Source organism: Anopheles moucheti, chromosome X (genome assembly GCF_943734755.1).
Source record: "Anopheles moucheti chromosome X, idAnoMoucSN_F20_07, whole genome shotgun sequence".
Classification (NCBI taxonomy): domain Eukaryota; kingdom Metazoa; phylum Arthropoda; class Insecta; order Diptera; family Culicidae; genus Anopheles; species Anopheles moucheti.
This window is the reverse complement of record NC_069142.1, coordinates 14,796,783-14,817,393: the sequence shown is the minus strand read 5'-3', so window position 1 is coordinate 14,817,393 and position 20,611 is coordinate 14,796,783. Positions and strand designations below refer to the sequence as shown.

The window sequence follows — 20,611 nt, the reverse complement described above, 5'->3', positions numbered from 1 at the left end:
CGGACCCAGCAGTCCGAACTTTGTTCCCGCAGCAACAAGGCTATTATTATTCACCAGCACGTGCTTGGTCGATTATCGATTTCACCGGTAATATTCATGCAGAAGACACTTATGAATCCATTATATCCATATGCATTATGCTCATATGCATTATGTTCGCATATCCATTATGCCTTCTTATCAATTAACAACCTGAAGTCGACGCGTTTCGCCGAATAAACCGAGAAGTTAATCAATGTCTCGGAAATAATACTGATACTAATTGCCACAAAAGCTTCAGCTGGGATATACCAAATAACCACACCACATGCACGCATTGCGCACTGTGCATTGGTCAACTAACAACACCACGCATCTGCTTCGACGTACTCTTGTTCGAAGGCTAGTTTTGTTCTCTAATTCGGACAAGCCTTTTCAAGAAAGAGCTGTTGCTATTTCATGAAAATGAAATATTGCATTTATTTTTTTCGGATGAGATATACGTTTTACGAAGCTTCAAATTCAGTAAAGTTGCTTCTTTTTATTGAGTTTGTTTTTTATAGCTTTACAATACTGCCATACTTTCCAATGCTATCTCAGCTAGCCCTTTACGATGTTCGTTTTTTCTTCAATTTCATGTCATATATACCACTTGATATTACCTCTTTCAACGATTAAGAAAAATAAATCACAAATTGTATAGTTAACGCAGCTATGATCCTTTGGAATGTACGCATGTGAAACATTCATTGAAGGTTGCATCATTTTTGTTTGTTCACATATCAATTCTTAACACAATAAAGCGAATATAACATCATTGCAAACCATGCATGCAAGCGGACACTTAAAGGAAAGTTATCTTTAAATAAGTAGTATTGAATAAAGCATACGTAAAACTGTTCAAGATGAGATCATTACATTATTCGAATGCTTGAGCGCTTTCACGCGCGCATTTCATTTTTTTTTTTTGTTTCGATGTTCGAATTCGCCTTAGAAAGAGTGTAATAGTTTAAGTATACATTAAAAGCTCCATGATGCTAATTGCAAAAGAAAATAAACATAAATAAACCATATCTTTCCCACGCTAACTATAATTAGAAATTTGCACAAAGCAATTTAAGAGAATCGCGCGAAAATGTTGTTTTACTGAGTGTAGTTTCTTGTATATCGGCTTAAAAAAATTATTAATTTGGTTTCTTTTTTTAAAGCATCATGTTTTTTTTATGTGATGCATTAATCCCTATCGTTTTCTTGATTCGAATAAATCAGTTCATAGAGCTGCCAAAAATATTTCGACGTACGGGTAAGCATTTTATACAGTATGCAAAAGTCTTTTCATCCCATAACAACAAAACGAAGGAACCACAAAAGTAGCAATAATCATAAAAGCAATTGTTATAACATAAAATAGATAATATATAACTTACAGTAAGAAAAACTCTACTATATTTCCTGTTCTACAGTACGCATAGTTACGTTCAAGTAAGAAATAATATACCAGCAGTGTTTTCCTGCGCCAGCATAATGAAATCAACCGGGTTGTGTTTTGTCGTAGCGGAAAAATAACTTCTTGTTAACTACCGATTTGGTACTCCCTCATTGACACTTTGCTTAATCTTTTTCAATTATTTCATTTTTCTTATTATTCAGTAACATCGCATCGTTGTTCTGCGAAAAAGCAGTAAATCACTAAGAAAAAAATATTTAAAAAAATCAAAGCCAAATCTTTAGATAACTCCAAATTTTAATACAAAGGAAGAACTCATTAAACCCAACCAACTAGAACCAAAACAAATACCATCTTTTAAAAACCTAAATTCATACAACAAAGCTTTCATCATTGATGCGCTATGGTAGTGGAAAGTTTTAAGGCGGGTTTGTTATGGATGCTTCCTTTTAGCCCACTCCATGGTCCATGCAACTACTCCGATGGCGTGAGATCGCGCTCCCTTTCATTTTCCGTGAGAATTTGATGTAACAGATCGCAAACCGGTTCAAACACCTTTTTGCAGCCAACGTTAGTAAGGTTCAGATAATCAAACATGTCGTGATGACTGATGGTACCGTCGCTTTGTATTAAACCATTGTCAACGGTCACAATCTGCACCTTGTTCACTCCAATCGATCGTTCGCGCAGTAATTGATTCACCTGGTCATTCTTATCCCTTAGCTCGTTCGGTTGCTGACCACGGGGCAGTAATGTCTAAAATATTTCAATATGTTCATTCAGAACGATAAATTACGTATTCAATTCAAACGTAAAACGAATATTTTTACAACAAGTTAACTAATAAATACACAGAAAAACAAATTAATAAAAAAAGAATATTCTCTTTAAATAAAATAAGGCGAAGATTACAGCGATTTCACTAGCATTCGAGATATTTTTTCACCTAAACCATCAATCGCTCCTTTTAGGAGATTGCATGCTAGTCGAATACGACTGTTCTTGAAAAACACTTAATAAACATACTTCTGACATACGCTTCAGATTAAAATATTCTTAATTTTTCCCTCAATCATCATCTTTCGTTTCTGCTGTACTTTATAGTGTGTTTGGCACTATGACCTTTGTGGAGAGTGGCAATTGAATTATAGTGGATCATTTCTGGTGGATACGAAGTGCCTTGCCATGTAAACATTCTTCGCTCCAGTGTGACACACGCCATTTGAACACAAACTAGAAACCAGTAGCTTTACTATTTTCATTGGGACCATTATCTGATTTGGGACATCAACTAATATCGTTGTTCACATTAAGACTTCTACCAAACGCCAAACAGTGCTGACTTTTTTTTTAAGTGAGGATTCTTATGAAAAATTGCTGAAATTTGTACATCTTTTATGCAAAAGTCAAAGAAAACCAAAGATCTCTCTAGGAGTTAGTATGACGAAAGATGATTGAGAATATCATAATGACGAATAAGGATTGAATACTATTTATAAAATAAACCAACGATAAATGTACCAGACTTAAGTTATCTACTTACCGGAAGTATAATATACACATCAGGCAACTTCTGGCGAATCGTCCGCACCAGCTCGAGGATGCCTTCGGTTACTTCCTCGGCTGAATCTCCGATATTGTTCGTTCCGGCATGCAGTACGATCGCTTTCGGGCGCACATTGTCTAGCTCACCGTTCTGCAGCCGCCACAAAATATTCTGCGTGCGGTCGGAGCGTATGCTAAAGTTAAGGCAGTGCATCGGTACGAAATGCTGGTTCCAATAGTCGGTAAACTGCAGCGACTCCAGTATGCAATCACCAATAAACATCACGTCCGGGTCTTTCTCCTTGCATTCGGCGACGAAACGTTTGTGCTAAAATAATAGAAAATAGCATACGGTCTATGAGCGTGTTACCTAGTCGGTGGGATGTTATCAAAGCCAAACTCCCAGAAAGCACCTTTCCCAGTAACAGGGTAAGATGCAAACACTGATGATCGGTTGATAAACGTCGTTGATGGTAGAGGTCAGTGAAGTGACCGATTCCGTCCTGGTTAGTGTGCTACTTACGATGCTCAACCACCGGTCATCACCGTCCAGGTCTTTGCAAATTGCTGGCAGCGTTGTCGCACTCATGGTGATTATGTCCTATCGTTCACTTCACTTGCACGCTCCTTTTCGAAGGATGGAACACTTTAGGATTAGCTTGACAGGGTCGGACGCCGCCAATGAGCAAACGATTCCACGGATGCAGCACGCTGGCAGATAAACAAACCGAAATTCTTAACACAAACAACTATGGTCCTATGCCGCGTCTACGATACTATGACGGGCGACTCTAGATCAACTATCGTAACTATCCGAGCCAACTTCGTTACTAATCACAGATGTCCTGCATAAATTCAGGTGCGATAACAACCAATAAGAAACAAAAGTGCAAGTGTTGTCCGTTGGCAGTAAGTTGTACTTTCTTTTTTCCTAGCTTCGCTTTTGCCTTTGCTAATTGCAAGCTTCGTTTGTGACATTACAGACTCATTATGCCTACGCACACATTTGCTCTATTCTGTCATTTCACAGCTGTCATGGCTGCCACGGATAGGGCCCAACTGTCATTGAACTGACGGAAGGAAGACATTTAAAAAATATCAACTGGATCATAATTTACCGTTTATTTGAAAGACTTTATTCTATTCTATTCTATTGAAAGAGTATTCTATTGAATTTCAAAGAGGAAATGCGAAGTCGAACAATATTTTTCGGACGTACATGCTGCTGTATACGAAACGCCGCCTTGTTGAAACGTGAGGTCTTACGAATTATAGAATTACAGAATATCTATGAAAGAAACTAAGTACTTCATGCCTGGAGATACTGTGATGCATCTGTTTCTTTGTAAACTCTTTTACTAGCAAGAGAAACCTATATTTCGGTGTTTGTTATATGTAACCAGTCTGCTACATTTTAGGATTTGTAAACCTTGGTATACGCATGATTGCCAAATTTGATTCGTGGGGGGGGGGTCGTGTTTGGCACCTGTCAAACATTTCTAAATTCCATCATATGGTATTTGTTATTGCTTGAATCTACCGGAGAAATGGTGTTATCAAGTTAATCTATGCAGATTCTCCGTTAGATTTTATTTAAGCACGTAGCCAAATAGTTTGTCGTAGCATCGCAGGAACCGTGGAATTGCCAAGGAAACAATCGTCTAAGACGGCAGAGAGGTTTGGCAACTGGAAACATTGTATCTATAGAAGCTAAAACATTGTTACAATGAAGTAAAAACACAACGTTCTAACTCATTTGAAGAAAATACTAATATTAATACCTTTTACTAGTTTTACATTTACAGATAAGAAAAATCAACCATTTAATTACGAGGAAAATTCAAAAGGCACTACAGATAAATTCTGAATACCAACCGCATCGGTGAAACAACTACCAATAGCAACGTGGCTGCAAAGAGGATATAATAAGAGAAGCTTTCGAACATATGTACGAGTTGCATGAAATATTGTTTGATAACTCCATTGAATAGATCTCTACTCAGAGTTGGCTATATTTTTCACGGTTGCAAAACAACTCTACAAGAAAGTAAGTTATGGAAGATATTTCTCATCATGATATGGAGAAAGAAGTACCAACTGCCGGTCATGACACCATACCGAAGGAAGTGGAATCCACAAACTGTTCAATAACATCAGCTTCTGCGTCCGTGTTGGACGAAGACAAAGAACTCGAGTGCCCAAAATCCGACCCGGAAGAATGTGATACAGAGGAACAAGAGGAGAAACACAATCAACTAAACGCTTCGCAGCCGCCGGTGGAACTTTCCAAGCGACAGCGGAAAAAGCTGCTCAAGCTGGAAAATTGGGAAAAGAAAAAAAAGGAAAAACGTCTCAAGGAAAAAGAAAAAATGCGAGCGAAGCGTATCGAAGCCGTCCGGCAAGGTCTGCCGGTGCGGAATGGGCCAAGTCGCAAGGAATTGAAGCGACGTAAACTTAGCTACGCCGATGCAACTATTGAGATTGCCGTAGACCTTAGCTTCGACCAGATGATGATAGACAAGGATGTGGCTAAATGTGTGAAGCAGCTGTTACGCATCTACACGCTGAATCGCCGGTCGGAGCGTCCCATTCCACTGCACTTTGTCGGGATCGAGAAGGGCGGTGCGGTTGAGCGACATCTGGCACGCAACGATGGCTACCAGCACTGGGATGTGAGGTTCAGCAGTGAACATTTTATGCATCTGTTTAAACCATCCAACCTGGTCTATTTGACGAGCGAGTCGGACAATGTTCTGGACCGGCTCGAGACGGGATGCGTGTACGTGATCGGTGGGCTGGTCGATCATAACCAGCATAAGGGCCACTGTTACCAGTTGGCACAGAAGCACGGTATTCGGCACGCCCGTTTGCCCCTGGCCGAACATCTAGTTATCAAGACGCGCACCATCCTTACGATTAATCAGGTGTTCGAGATATTGCATAATGTGCACATGGGCAAAGAATGGCAACCGACGCTGTTGAAAGTGTTGCCGGCACGGAAAGGCGTCACACCGAAACCGTTAGAAGTCGCAAATGACGATCAGAGCATGCGGACGATATAAATTACAATATTCATGTGTCCTGTGCACACTAATAGGGTAAATCTTTTACCCTGCAAGTAAAATTGTAAATTGTACTTCACGCTTGGTACATTGAAAAATGTAAATAAACTTAAAACGTGGAAATTATCTGAACATCTAACTGAAATTGAAACCGCCCCCAATATCATCGAGTAATGTATGTTACAGCGGGTTATATCTGAAGAAAGTTGGACTGAACTTGAATATAGAACACCGCTAACTTATGTTACATAAATATGTTTAATATTTAACCATGAGAATGTATATAGATATAAATCGTCTTCCAACCGAAATTAAATCTGCTATAACACATTGTGGTTGGAAACGTGAGGTTTTGAGGTAGAAGAAGAAGTTAGTGTGAAGTTATTGTATTTTATTTTATTACTGTATCATCACACATGAGCACTGGTCGCGCGCTAGTCGCCCCCAAAAGACCGGAGATTATGATAAAGTGGTGTAAAATGTCTATTGCACAAGGACAGGACGAGGTTAATGTTGAAAATAATCACATCAGTATTTTCAGTAAGGAAATCGGTTGCTCCTTTGTTCCACTACGCTGTGTTTGCACGTGTGTAAAACGAATTAATTTTCATCCCTTCTGATGAAATGATACATTACGCTAGTGTTGTTCTCTCCTTATCTTTACCGTTTAGTATTAGTCTTAAATAATATAGCTAAGGATGTTTATGTTCCTTAAAAGCTAGACGTAAAAAACATAGGAAAACACTACCGCTAAGCTGGAGTTATTTTGCGCGAATGCGCTTACTCTTTGGCAATCAATTTCCTCCCGGTGCGTCTGTTCCGATTGGGATTTTAAGGACTAGATAATTGAAAGTATTATTATAGCTGTTCACATCATCAGCTCTGTAATAGTTATAGTGATAGAAGAGACTCGGTAGTGGTATTAGACGCTGCCGCTCTTTTTTTTTTGCGCGTCTCTGTAATGTGACCCTCGACATGCAGAATGCAAATATCTTGTGGTTGTGAAGATTTGTGCAAGTCACACTATCTGCAGATTGTTGCTCCCTTTCATCTTAGTATTTCATATGGGCATTTAGTAACTAAACTGATTAAGCATCACGTACACCCATTAGGCAGAGAGGTACCTTGAGCTGCTTGAAATGCAAATGCTTCCGTTTTTTTTTTGCTATGATCGTTAAATTTCTTAGGCCTGTCGCAACTTTACTTGCAAGTTTTGGAAAGGAAACGATTAAAAATGAGCTTATGTACTCCCAAAATGTCACCTCTTGCGCTACTAGTGTAGTTATGGCTTTAAAAACATTTATAGTAAAGGTTGCGTTGTTTGGTTTATAGCTTAGTTCAATGTCGTCTCGGTGCCTCCAGTTACCTCGCTACCCTTCCACGATGAGACCGGTATATGTGGAGCCGGAAGACAGTTGCGCAACATCTGCAGCAGCTGTATGGTGTCGAAGAGTGCTGTGAGATAGAGTGATAGAACAAAATGGAATAAGACAGTTACCAGTAAAACTTCACAGTGACGCTGCTTACTTTTCTGGAGACTCTCCGACTGTTTGCCGTACGGTTTGCACATGCTCGGTCGTATGAACGTCTTCATCTTGGCAATGTTACGCATCAGCTCGCTGAACGCGCGGATAATTTTGTCCTGACTGATAGCGACACCATCGCCCCGGTCCTGATTCCACGCACCGTTGTGCAGTGCCAGCAGCTCACTGCTGGCGGTGGACACACACTCGTGCGGATCGATAGCACCACGCATGTAGTCCGATAGCTTGTGCCCGGTGTCCATGTTGACCGTCTGCAGCGGCGGCTGACTAAGGTGGGCTTGCATTGCTAGCTGCTGCTGATGCTGCTGTTGCTGCTGTTGCTGTTGCGGCTGGTTCATCATTGGCGGTATAAGTGGTCCAACAACGGTGGGTGGTTGGGTGTGTTGTTGCTGCTGTTGGGATACTGGTGGGGGTTGTGATGGTGACTGCTGTTGCGGCTGTTGTTGCTGCTGCTGCTGTTGCTGCGTATGGTGAAGATGATGATGAGACGCATTGCTCGACTGCATGGCTTGGGTTTGATGTTGCTGAAGCAAGGTGGCGGCTTGCTGCTGTTGTTGTTGCTGCTTACTGATCACCCCTGCGCCCAATACACCCGTACCAACGACGTGCGATGGGGGTGCAATATGGGCCGCCTCGAAATGTTTCTGCTTGTCTTGGAGATGCTGTAACATGCGCTGCTTATCGAAAGCCGATAGATTGCTAAACCCATCGAACGGAGGCGCTTTTGGAGGAACGATAGCACGATTTTGCTGTTGCTGCTGCTGCTGTTGCTGGAACAGAGCCGCATTTATGTGGGGCTGCTGATGCTGTGGCGAAGCCGTCGTTTTGGAGTGTTTCACCTGACCCAATAATGCTTTGGAAGGATCGCGTTCGTTCGCACCCAGCTCAAAAAGGCCTGCATTTTGCTGACCTAGCTGCTGTTGCAGATGTGTTAGATATTCGGCCGAGTTGAGGTGTCCTCCTGATGGTGGTGGACCTCCTGCTCCAGCGCTACCACTACCGCTCGCACCGAAAGAAGGTTGATCAATGAACGAACCCACACCTAATTGTCCCTTGTAGTACCGACAGGCCGGACTCGGGCACGATTGTACCACCTCCACAATGAACTCCTTCTCCATGCCGAAACTATCCCGGCCGATTGTGTACGAATCCATTACGGCACGGACCGTCGCCTCGATGCTGAGATGCAACCCGTGCGGGCCGGACATGTGTTTTAACATGACCGCATTTGCAAAATGTTCGTACGGCAGCACAATTTTACCAGTCTCGCGCAACACCAACCGGCCTTGATTGTCCAACGCAACACGGCTCGCCAACGCTTGCAGGTAAGCCGCACTCGGCAGAATCGGTGTGTCCTTTAGCTCGGCAAAACATTGCAACAGCTCGACTGACGGGTTCCAGCCCTTGTTTTGCAGGTACAACTGCAACAACATGTACAACTTCTCCGTAACATAGCCAGCGCCCTGCTCTGTTCCACCGACTGTGTGACCGCTTCCGGCTCCTGCCGCACCATTCACAATACCACCACCAGCTAGTGGCGCGTGCGATTTGCTGATAGGAATTTTTAATGCTTCGGAAAAATCCATCGATCTGCCTCGGTGTTTGAGCTTTTTGTCCGATCAACGTAGATACCACACACAGCACAACAAACTAATTCCAAAATAATTAAAGAAGTGCACAGAGAATATTTTACAGCAAAAAAAAAACTACAGAATTTGTGTGTTCTTAATTACCTAAACCGCAATCATGCTTCAGTATATATGGTTTGATGGCTTTGGTAGTCCTTTGGTAGACAGATTTATATTCATCCAAACTTCAATGCGGCATCGTGCCTAGCGAATGATACTTTGCAGCAAAACACTTTGCCTTCCAAAGGATAATTCCAAAAATTCCAATGCACGCAAAAAGCCCATCCAGGACACCACCCGCACTCTCCTAAACAAACAGAAAATTCTTTTCCACACGAGGGGAAAAAAAAGAGCAAAACATTTTGACAGGACACCAAGCTGTTAAGCTTTATACAGCAGAGGTAGCCCATTTTTAATCGAAAATAATTGAGAAAACCGTGTTCAATTTACATGTTATAATAATACCAGCTTTATTTATGAAGATAAAGAAATAGTTTTTATACCCTGTAAATATTTTATTTCACTTTATTTTGAGTGAAAGGTTATTTCCTACCATTTCCGTAACTGCAGTTCACATGCGCGCTGTCACATTTGACACATTTGACAACAAAAACGCGCAAATTTGTCACTTTTCTAGAAAGGAAGTAAGCTTTCCCATTATTTCGTGTTCATTCTCTTTCACATCCACTTTGAGACAGTTTTGTGTATTGTAGAAACTCACCTGGAGTGCGTCAAAAATAAAAGCAACAGTCATACACACAGCGATCCCCATCAAGTTCGTCCGGTATTGTGTATGGTCGATCATTAATTTCTCGCACGGTGCGCTTGTTCATTCGGTTTTTCGTCGAAGGCAACGTTATTGCCGCATTTTTGCTCCCAAAAACTTTAACTCTAATCTACGGTAAATTGTGAATTCGCTGCCCATTGTGAATAATGGCTGACAGCAAGCAAAGCGACGAGAAATTGTCGAAGAAGTAAGTGTAAATGGTTTAATGTTAATCATTGCACAAATTTCGTTCTGCTCGTTCTTTTTTCCGCTATAGCTTAGGACACACGTGCACCTCGCGACGTGGAGGTCGATGCGGTAGTTCGTATTAGTGGTTTGGCGTGAAGGAAAAATACCGGAAAGATGCTGCTGGCGCTAGCACGGCGTACTGTGTCGGTATTCAATCCGCTCCACAGGACGGTCTCGGTGGTTCCGTCGTCGATGCAAACGCTCCTGGGCACAACGGCCATGGTGCGATGGAAATCGAAACGACAGAAAATGTACTCTACACGCCAAAACCAATCGATAATTTTACGATCCCGCGGTTAGGAAAACGCTGAAACACTGAGCCCACTAAATTGTGTATTCTCTTCTCTTCTTCTTGTATTAACCCAGTGAGCTGAAGCGCCGGCTTAAGGCGGAAGCGAAGGAAAAGGAAAAGCAGGAGAAAAACTTGCTGTCGAAGAGCGCACAAGCCGCGGAGCAGTCCGATGCATCCAACCAGAAGAAGGTACCGGTTAAGGAGAATTTGGAAGAGATTTCCCCGAACGAGTACTTTAAGCTACGAAGCGCAGCAGTGGCCGAACTGAAGAAGAATCCTGAGACGGACCCGTACCCGCACAAGTTCACCGTCACGATCTCGCTGAAGGATTTTATCGAACAGTACAGTTCCCTCCAAGACGGTGAAACGTTGGACAATGTAACTGTGAGCGTCGCCGGCCGTGTGCACGCGATTCGTGAGTCGGGCGTGAAGCTGATCTTTTACGACCTGCGCGGCGAAGGTTTGAAACTGCAGGTGATGGCGAACGCAAAGACGTACGAAAGCGAGGAACTGTTCTACGAGGAGACTGCACGATTGCGCCGCGGTGACATCATCGGTGTGACCGGTGTACCCGGCAAGACGAAGAAGGGTGAGCTGTCCGCGATGGCTAAAAGAATAAAGTTGCTCTCACCGTGTCTGCACATGCTGCCCCATCTGCATTATGGGCTGAAGGATAAGGAGACACGATACCGGCAGCGATATCTAGATCTGATAATGAACAACAACGTGCGGAGCATTTTCGTGACCCGTTCACTCATCATCAGCTACGTGCGGCGCTTCTTCGACCAACTCGGTTTCCTGGAAGTGGAAACACCGATGATGAATATGGTTGCGGGCGGTGCGACGGCTAAACCGTTTATAACGCATCACAACGACCTGAAATTGGACCTGTTTCTGCGCATCGCACCGGAGCTGTATCTGAAGATGTTGACCGTCGGTGGGATCGACAGGGTATACGAAATTGGACGTCAGTTCCGCAACGAGGGTATCGATCTGACGCACAATCCAGAGTTTACGACGTGCGAGTTTTATATGGCCTATGCGGATTACAACGACGTTATCGATATCACGCAGTCGCTGCTATCGGGGATGGTGAAGGCGATTCACGGATCGTACAAAATCAAGTACCATCCGGATGGGCCGGAGGGGCAGGAATACGAGATCGATTTTACGCCGCCGTTCAAACGCATCTCGATGATCAGCTCGCTGGAGGAGATACTGAAGGTGAAGTTCCCGCCAGCGAACGAGCTGCACACACCAGAGGCTGTCCGGTTTCTCGATGCGCTCTGTGTTAAGCACGAGGTTGAGTGTAAGCCACCGCGCACGGCCGCCCGTCTGCTGGACAAATTGGTGGGTGAGTTTTTGGAAGAGACTTGCATCAATCCGACGTTCATCTGTGACCATCCGCAAATTATGAGTCCGCTCGCCAAGTATCACCGTCAGATGACCGGGATAACCGAACGATTCGAGCTGTTTGTGATGCGTAAGGAGATCTGTAACGCGTACACCGAGTTGAACGATCCAGTCGTGCAGCGGGAACGGTTCGAACAGCAGGCGGCGGACAAAGCAGCTGGTGACGATGAGGCACAAATGGTGGATGAAAATTTCTGCACAGCGCTCGAGTACGGATTGCCTCCGACCGGTGGCTGGGGTATGGGCATCGATCGGTTGACGATGTTTCTGACCGATTCGAACAACATCAAGGAGGTGCTACTATTTCCGGCCATGAAGCCGGATGATCCAAACCGACGCAATCCTGCATCATCGGCAAATGGAGGGGAGTCGTCGGAAGTGTAGGGTTGCTCTAGACACGCACGGACATTAAGAATGTCGGCAACATGCTTATCGTGTATGCATTATGTATCGTTTGATCGAATAAAGACCTTTTGAAAATGTTAATTAAGGCACTCTTGATTAGTTTTAAACTATTGAGAAATTATCAAGAGTTTAATTCATGGCCAAGTCATTTGTGAGTGAATAGCCAAGTGGTTTAGTGGGTGAAATTTGTACATGCAATTGGGAAGATACTTGTTAGCAGATTTTCTCATAGCCTCCGCTTTGTTCTCTTTCTCTAACACTTAATCTAAAATTTCTATTTAAGTTTTACATAATAAAATGATGAAATTTACCGCCTGGCTTGCACAATTATTCACACATTCAAAACTAGTTTTACACACGCATCAGCAACGGTTACCAAATGTGGAGCTGTCAAAACGGATTGTTTTGTTGTTTGTTTTGTTTCGTCGTCGTGCAATAACAGTGCGTATTGTTGACCGCGTTGCGAGGAAAGTGCAGCCGGTTTTTGTTGTCCGCAGATTCAGTATGACAAATTAAAACCCGGGTTTACATAAAATTGCTGTAAGATGTGGTGCTTCCGGATATTCAGGAATACCTCCGCTGGAAGTCTCAAACGAATGGCATCTAGCGATGCGGCATCACAGAACGTTTGCCTCAACCTTGTTAGGTAAGTCACCGGACATACTGATTGCTTATAACTCATATCACCATCAAGAATTTCTCGCTCGTGCAGGAAACATGATAAGGAAAACTTTCTCTGTACACTGCTTCTCAAGAATCCACAGCGTCGCGGTGCGTTTGCTGTCCGGGCATTCAACGTGGAGGTAGCGAAGGTTAGCGAGAAGGTATCGGCCGGCAATGTCGGTGTGATGCCGCTCAAGTTTTGGGAAAACACAATCACCAGCTTATACCGGAGCGATGGGACATCCGTACCGGACCATCCTGTCATACACGAACTCCAGCGGGCAGTACGCGAGCACAAGCTTTCGAAAATGTACCTACAGCGATTGGTTAGTGCGCGGGCTAATGCAAACCTGCACTTTCTAACGGTGAAACAGCTGGAAGATTACGCCGAGCATGCGGTATCGAGCGTGCTCTATCTGTTGCTGGAAGTGCACGATACACGGAACGTGCACTGTGATCATGCCGCATCTCATCTCGGCAAGGCGCAAGGTATCGTGAATTTGTTGCGTTCGATCCCATACCAGACGCGCCGCAATGCGGTACCGATCCCGCAGGAGGTGCTTATCGCGCAAGGTGTGAATCAGGAGCGGATGGTGCGCAACCGACCGGACGATAAGGGTGTGGAGGAGGTGACGTTCAGTTTGGCCAGTGTTGCTTTTCGCCATCTGGAAAAGGCGAAGGGTTTGCTGGAATCGGTGCCGCGCACGGTCAAACCAATATTCCTACCGGCTGTCACTATCGAGCGCTATCTGCAGCGGTTGCGTCTTGCCAACTTTCACCTCACAGATCCAAACGTTATGCGCACGGATTCGTTACTGCCATTGGTGATGTACTGGCGGAAATTGCGCGGGAACTATTAAGCACACAATTGACTGACCAGCTGTAGAAGCGTAGTGATGTATAATAAATTAAATTGGCAAAAAAGGTGGAAAATGTGCCATCAATGTTTCTTTGAAATTGCCTGTGACACACATCAACAAGAATTCCCAGGAGATACTATGATTTCGTATGATTTCGAAGCCGTACTGTCTCAGGTCTACTAGGCATTACGTAAATGCTACAGTTGACAAAGTTGCGCGTGAAATATAGCCCCCTCACTGGAACCTTGTTGGCCGTGATCGAGAACGAATGGCTGATGAGGCTGTTGCTTTATGCACTGCGTGCTATTTTAAACTACACTTACTAGTTGAATTGGTACAGTGAGCAGTGAGATAAAAATAATCTTCAGCCGTTCACCAAACACATATCGAAAGGCACTCTCCATGCACAACCACCTGCCTGTTGGCAACAGGCATCCTTGTTTGCAACGATGGTTGTCTAAGCACTAGGAGTAGTTAGATCCCATAACAATATAGTTTCTTCGTGACTGTTGGAATCCTTTTTTTTTTGTTTGGCACAGAGGTGAAGATCTATTGGACAAATGCCGGACGGTGAAACCCGAGATAACTGAGATAAAGAGGGTTATCTCAATCAAAACCCAATATGTTCAGCGGCAGACACTCTACGTAATTAAGTTCCATATCACTGCATCGGGTAAAAAGTTTGAGGAAGACTAAATATTCTTGTCATCATTGGTCTGTTAAAACAATAACCAAAGATCTCCCTTTGGGGTAGTAATAGATATTTTGAATACCTTTTCCACATTTTTTAAATAAATCTGTGAACTTGCGAGATTATTACTGATGCAGTACAAAAAGATGGGAGTTAAAAAAATTATGTAAAAAAAGAAAAAAATATGCACCTTTATTTCCCAAGATAGAAAGATAGCTTACACACTGAATATGTAGTGAGGATAATATCTCTCTAAGTAAATCTCTTTCTACCACATGGTTCTGACCTATAATGGTTTTGTTGTATAACACAGACAATGTTTCCTACGATGAGGTCCTCACAGCTGTGTCATCTGATTGAGCAGTCCGTTCTGTTGCTGCAACAGGATGTCGTTGTCGAACTTGTAGTGCTGTTCGCAGAACTCCTCCAGTCGCTTCACAGCCTCGACAATCATCTCCTCCGGCACGGTCAACACCAGTCGGAAGTAGTTGGGATATTCGAAACACTGGCCGGGCAGACAAAACACACTCTGCTCGTGGACGAGCGCCTCGACGAAGCTCAGGTCTGTTTGGAACTCGGGAAAATGTTCGACATCAATGCCCACCATCATGTACATCGCGCCACCGGGCATGATCGGGTTGAGGCCGCGTATCTGCTTGATCCCCTTGTACGCCAGCTCAGCGTGACGCTGCAATGGAATTGAAGATATAAACGGGTGAAACCGTGCTGAAAACAGATTCGGTTGGGGTTTTTGGTGTTTGGTGACGAAAAAAAAACGTACGTGCAATGTGGCGACTAGATCATCGAAGAAATCGTGCGGTGTGTTGTCAAGAATGGCCGGCAGAGCGCGTTGTACCAGCGTGTTGCTACCCAGAATGCGTACGGAGAGGTTTGCTAGACCGCGGCGCACCTCACCGAACACACCGTCCCGGTCGTGGACAATGATCCAGCCCATTCGCCAACCGGGTACGAGGAAGCGCTTCGTCAGTCCACCGCAGGACAGCACCGGCACTCGGTTAGACAGCGAGCTGACGGAGTGGAATTCATGGTCGGGAAATACAAAATGTTCGTAGATCTCGTCCGCAATGATCGGCACAAAATGGCGCTCGGCAATGTCGACGATCGCCTCGAGATGGGCCCGTGGAAAGACGCTACCACACGGGTTGCCCGGATTGGTGACGACCAGCGCACACGTCTGCTCGTCGATCAGCTGCTCCAGCTGGACCAAATCCGCCTCCCAGTTGCGTTCCGGCAGCAGATCGTACGTGCGGCACTCGATACCGAACCCTTCCGCCAGGGTGCGATAGATCGAGAAGCCCGGTTTCGGGATCAGTATGTTTTTGCCCGGACCCCCGAGCACCGAGATGCAGAGGTCCAGGGAGCTGCTGCACCCGCTGCACAGGATCACATCGTTCGGCGTAACTGGGCCCTGGTGCTGTACGTACCGGGCGACCGCTTCCCTTGCCTCCAGGTGACCGTTCGCAGGCGCATACCCGTTACCGGTGCCGTCTTCGACCGCCTGACGGATCGCTTCGACTGTTTCCGGCGATGGTTTGAGGTTCCCGAACGTGGTCGGATCTCCTGAGAAATGTACAACAGTGCCGTGTCCGACGGCAAGAGGGTCAAATTTGGGCCAGAGAAGTTATCGAACCCCTCAAGAGTGGTGGCAGTGGGAGCAAAAGAGTGGAGTGGGAAAGACACAGAAAAGACGAAAACACACTCTTACACGAAGACCCCAAAAGACCCAAACAGATCCAAAAGTATGGACGATTCCAAAGGGAAGGGAAGTAAACAGGAGCAAACTGGATTGGACATCGCCATCAGAATTTGCCTAAAGTGAAAGCAACACACTATCACAACGAACGAAGATGTTCGGCACCTATGGGTAGTCTCCGTCCAAGGTCCCCCCGCTGAACGTGTTTTTTTTTTATTTTTCAAATGCAGTTGTGGATGGAGGCGGTAGAATCTCGGTGGTTCAGAGCCGTGAACCGATCGTGTTCGTCTAGATCAGAATGTGGTGCAAGGTGTGTTCTACGTTAGAAACGAATTATGATAAGATACCCACTTCACAAAGGAGGGATACCGACAACTGAGAAACGTCTTTGGGTGACGTTCGGCTCAGGAATTCAGGATTTTACTTCGTGAATACCTGCTCATCGAACTCGCATACGTCCATCACACTCTGTCGAGCACACCCCACATCCATCCCGCGGGTCCCGGCAATTCTTGAACGGTCCTGCCGTTTCGGTGGTACGAGATTCACACAAAAAACCCGAAACTTTAAAAAACCAGTTTGTTTGCCCACCGGATCCGATCCGGTTGCCGATTGGTTCGGGTACGTGCGGGTATATTGCGTACCCTTCGCGATATGGCGCGATTGGCGCAGTAGAGCCAATCGCAGTGTCGTCCCCGTCGATAAAAATGAAACGAACTCCTTCCCTACTTCTCAATAACACAGCACTGTATCCGTGCGCAGCATGACAAAGCAGTTTGGGCACTATGCAAATACGGCGGGTTGGGGGGATGCTAGAAAACGGCTAATCTCGGCAACGAAGTCAACTACACCCGAGGTATTTAGAAATATATCAATTCCATCGTGAATGTTTTCCTCGCGTGTGTTCGCATCGATAACGGAGTGGCGTGATCCACTACCACCACCAACACTAAGCGCCACCGGCATGTAGAATTGGTGGAGAAGAGGGGAGGGTAGGGGGTAGGGGGAGTGAGAGAAGTTTGGTAGCTGCAGAAGGGAATCACTGAAACCACTCCGCATAAGACGATTGCGCAAGTAATTCTGGGCCAAAGAAATTTGTGGGTCGAGAACTTTCATGGGATTCCTTGGAGATCTTCCACTTGGAGACATTTAGACGAATGTCCTCGCCCCAATGCGACGATAGCTTACCTATGGAGAGCGCGATCAGCGGTTTGTTCGGGTTCGGTTGGATATTAAGTCCCTCGACGATGGCACGGATCGGGTTATGCGTGAGCCGGGCGAAGTCCGAAATTGCCACGTTCCATCGGTTGCGCTTGCTTTTGATCGGGCGCTGTGCGTTGAGTTGGTGTAGCGTCGTTGGTAGATCGACCAGATCTTTCATAGTCACCAAAGCAGAAGTTGGCTGCCAACAGCTTGTCTGACCGTATTTTTATTTAATATAATTTTGTTTTTTTTTCTCCCGAATGTTTGGGAATTCCCGTCGATACTTCCTGTTCAAATGGTCACTAGGTGTGGATCTTGTGCGGTATCAAATGGCCCTCGCCCCCAGGACGCACGCTAGGATATCTCACTAGATCTTTCTGTCGACTAGTCTCTTATACGACCTGCAAACCACGTAACTCACGTCCTTACTCGAATAAGCGGTTGAAAGTTGTTCATTCGGCTGTTGGCTATTGGCGAGTTGGTATGGCACATAAGAAAAAACCACGTACTGAGCACGGGTCCCTCACGGCAGACAGGACATTCGGTATAGTTTTGTAAATGCTTACATCAAGGCACTGTTTTGCGCACTTCTTGGACGAAAACCCCAAAAATTCACCCAATTCTTCCCCAAACACACTACATTCACGAGGCGCGTCACGCACTGTACTGTAACACTAAACCAAAATCAAAATACACTGATGCAGCACTCGGGGGAGGTTTTTCATATACTTCCACAGTTGAAATATTGCTTTGCCGTCCTGTCAACGAGGGAAAAATCCAGTTTGATACGATTTCGGGATGTTCGCTTTGGATACCAGTTCACTACTAGCCGCCGTACCATGGTGTCGCGGGCGTTTATAAACCTTTACAGCATCCCGAACCAGTTGGATTCCACAGCACATAGCCGATGATGACGACGATGACGACGACGACGACGACAAACGACCACGACGACAACAGCAACGGGCAACGAAGTTTGTTTTTCAACTGCGGACACACCATCCACCATCTTGTCAATCCACCTGGCGGGTGCGGGTTTGATGCGGCTGTTGGCGAGCTGGGAACACCGCATGGATCGGTGGAATCGGGCAAAACGGAAGAGCCTTCTCACAGGAGGGTGCACCACCCCACAAGACAGGGTGCGAGGGTGAGACGCCATGTTTGGCGATTGCTAACTTGCATGCAAAAACCAAACAACACCAACAATCGAAAGAAAAAATCGAAAAGCTCATGCTAAGCCTATAACGGCTACAAACACACATGCACGGATCAACCGACATCAAGATCTACCCGGCCACTAGTGGAGGGATTCAACAAGAGGATCATCCGGCACAGGAGGGAGGAGGGATAAGGTGACAGACCAGAAGAACAAAAAGAAAGGCTAAGGTGGAATGTGCAGAGGGAGAAAGGGGGTGCGGCAGTGGAAGAAGTTTGTCGGTGCGGGAGGGTGTGGAAGCCAGCACAACAACAAAACACGGGCGGAACGAGTTTTACCAACTGCGAATAATAACCTGTACTCCGGGGCCCGTCCATGCGTCGTCAGACGACGATTTTTCTAACCTCAAACCATACACCAGTGGCGGATCCGCCATCGTATAATGCCTGCCATTGGACGCTCGTTGGAAGGATAACGTTAACGTTTCCCAGTGTAGTTCTGCTGTTGTTGTGCAACTGCAATTTGCAATTGCTATTGGTGCTTTCCTTTCCCCCATCCGGTTGCCTGGTTCGACTTTGGAATCAAAGGTTGGAGGATTTACGCCGCTCGGTCGAACTTGTGTTTTGTTTTTAGTTTTATTTTTCGTCAACGTGTGCCTTACCTTCTCCGCTGCGATGTAACTGGTTCCTGATGTTATTTTCATCTGTATGTTTTTTTCGTGTTATTGCCTTTGGCTCGGAAACAACGTTCCGACGTGGGACGCGGCTTTTTTTTTTAACGAGATAACGATGGAGGGCGGCCATTTCTATTCGCGAGATGTAAGGATCGGATCGCTACGCTACACATGATGTACAGAGCGATCTGGGTTGCATCAGTCATATCGGTCCACCAATCATTCGAAGTTCTCCACCGGCAACTTTCTAGACATTCCGCCACAAACCACAATGTTGGGAAAGGATCACATCATCTTCATAAAGATGAAGTAAAACTTACAACACTTGTTACAAATGTGCTTTGTTATTAAACATTGCTAGATGTTAAACACACGAAGGCTTCTGGTAAGCTCCAATTCCGTTCTCTGACTCATCATCATGTAGCTTATTGTAGTGACACTTGTTAGACGAGGAAATCTTGATCTCAGGAGTCCTAGCTCACAAGCTGTTGTTAAGCTACACAAATATTTGGATTCGTTCTATTCATATGTTGAAATAATCAATTTTTAAGAGTTATTCTTATCCTCTTTTGTCATTCGTTGATATCTCGGTTCTCTCCATCGGTTTGGGTCAAACCGTTTGTGTCTCCTCTCTTCTCATTCGTTGATGTCTCCGTCGGTTTAGGTTTAAGTTTTAAATACATCTCCGTTCATCATGTGCCATACCAGACTTAGATACATTATGTTTTTTTCCTGTTATGTCCGTGTGGTGTAATCTACCGATTCAAGAATGGCAAACTCTGCCTCATCTCTCAGAGATATCAACGAATGGAAAGTTATAGCTGCACCTTTTGCATCTCTATTACTATTACAGCGATCAATAAATTACGACACTTTGATTCAGTTAGAACCAGAACATGAAATTGCGAATTTCGTTAAAAAATTGTGGACAGAATCACTGTCAAAGATCTTAAAAGAAGTTCACATGAATCTTCAGTTCAAGAGTCATTATAAAGAGGTTCAGTGTCACACAAGTTCAGTTTCATGAATCTGAGGCAGAATTATCGAACACAAATCAAAACGTCAGTGTGTCCGACAGCTTACACATAACAGAAAGACGACTATTCTATTTATAAATGAGGAGCTCCTGTTCTGCTTCATGCCATGAGGCAGAAGAACATCTCTTAGTCCCGGACGAGAGGAAAATGCTTCTCGCGCTATCTACTCTTAGAGAAATACAAACAGTATAAACACGCCGGGGGTTTTGGGTTTTAGAATCTATTTTTATTAAAACAACACCGTTCTCCACTGTATTGGAATTAATCGAATTTGCGGGACGCTG

At 44.8% G+C, this 20,611-nt stretch overlaps 6 protein-coding genes across 8 annotated transcripts; 3 read left to right on the top strand and 3 right to left on the bottom strand.

The window, feature by feature from the left end:
* Positions 1-907: 907 nt before the first annotated feature.
* LOC128306888 (platelet-activating factor acetylhydrolase IB subunit beta homolog) lies at positions 908-3,879 on the bottom strand. Its single transcript, XM_053044526.1, has 3 exons — positions 3,495-3,879; positions 2,970-3,299; positions 908-2,182 (listed from the first exon to the last, which is right to left on the bottom strand). Exons 1-3 carry the CDS (start codon positions 3,558-3,560, stop codon positions 1,901-1,903), a joined length of 678 nt encoding a protein of 225 aa, XP_052900486.1. The 5' UTR covers positions 3,561-3,879; the 3' UTR covers positions 908-1,900.
* A 634-nt stretch (positions 3,880-4,513) lies between these two features.
* LOC128306958 (tRNA methyltransferase 10 homolog A) lies at positions 4,514-6,218 on the top strand. 2 transcript variants are annotated; one of them, XM_053044638.1, is made up of 2 exons: positions 4,514-4,702; positions 4,763-6,218. In XM_053044638.1, the coding sequence occupies exon 2, from the start codon at positions 5,026-5,028 to the stop codon at positions 6,031-6,033; it is 1,008 nt and encodes a 335-aa protein (XP_052900598.1). In that variant the 5' UTR covers positions 4,514-4,702; positions 4,763-5,025; the 3' UTR covers positions 6,034-6,218. The 2 variants fall into 2 exon arrangements, with proteins under 2 accessions (XP_052900598.1, XP_052900599.1); XM_053044639.1 differs by having other exon boundaries at positions 4,521-4,648.
* A 936-nt stretch (positions 6,219-7,154) lies between these two features.
* LOC128306946 (uncharacterized) lies at positions 7,155-9,440 on the bottom strand. The gene is made up of 3 exons (XM_053044624.1): positions 9,311-9,440; positions 7,561-9,227; positions 7,155-7,488 (listed from the first exon to the last, which is right to left on the bottom strand). Exons 2-3 carry the CDS (start codon positions 9,161-9,163, stop codon positions 7,367-7,369), a joined length of 1,725 nt encoding a protein of 574 aa, XP_052900584.1. The 5' UTR covers positions 9,164-9,227; positions 9,311-9,440; the 3' UTR covers positions 7,155-7,366.
* Positions 9,441-9,882: 442 nt separating this feature from the next.
* On the top strand, positions 9,883-12,391 carry LOC128306662 (lysine--tRNA ligase). Of its 2 annotated transcripts, none has more exons than XM_053044240.1 (2): positions 9,883-10,179; positions 10,587-12,391. In XM_053044240.1, the coding sequence occupies exons 1-2, from the start codon at positions 10,139-10,141 to the stop codon at positions 12,307-12,309; spliced, it is 1,764 nt and encodes a 587-aa protein (XP_052900200.1). In that variant the 5' UTR covers positions 9,883-10,138; the 3' UTR covers positions 12,310-12,391. The 2 variants fall into 2 exon arrangements, with proteins under 2 accessions (XP_052900200.1, XP_052900199.1); XM_053044239.1 differs by lacking the exon at positions 9,883-10,179 and adding an exon at positions 10,313-10,471.
* Positions 12,392-12,778: 387 nt separating this feature from the next.
* On the top strand, positions 12,779-14,113 carry LOC128307014 (NADH dehydrogenase (ubiquinone) complex I, assembly factor 6 homolog). Its single transcript, XM_053044718.1, has 2 exons — positions 12,779-12,976; positions 13,043-14,113. The coding sequence occupies exons 1-2, from the start codon at positions 12,876-12,878 to the stop codon at positions 13,851-13,853; spliced, it is 912 nt and encodes a 303-aa protein (XP_052900678.1). The 5' UTR covers positions 12,779-12,875; the 3' UTR covers positions 13,854-14,113.
* Positions 14,114-14,706: 593 nt separating this feature from the next.
* LOC128307013 (tyrosine aminotransferase) lies at positions 14,707-18,273 on the bottom strand. Its single transcript, XM_053044717.1, has 3 exons — positions 17,447-18,273; positions 15,326-16,125; positions 14,707-15,232 (listed from the first exon to the last, which is right to left on the bottom strand). Exons 1-3 carry the CDS (start codon positions 17,637-17,639, stop codon positions 14,882-14,884), a joined length of 1,344 nt encoding a protein of 447 aa, XP_052900677.1. The 5' UTR covers positions 17,640-18,273; the 3' UTR covers positions 14,707-14,881.
* Between the last annotated feature and the right edge of the window lie 2,338 nt (positions 18,274-20,611).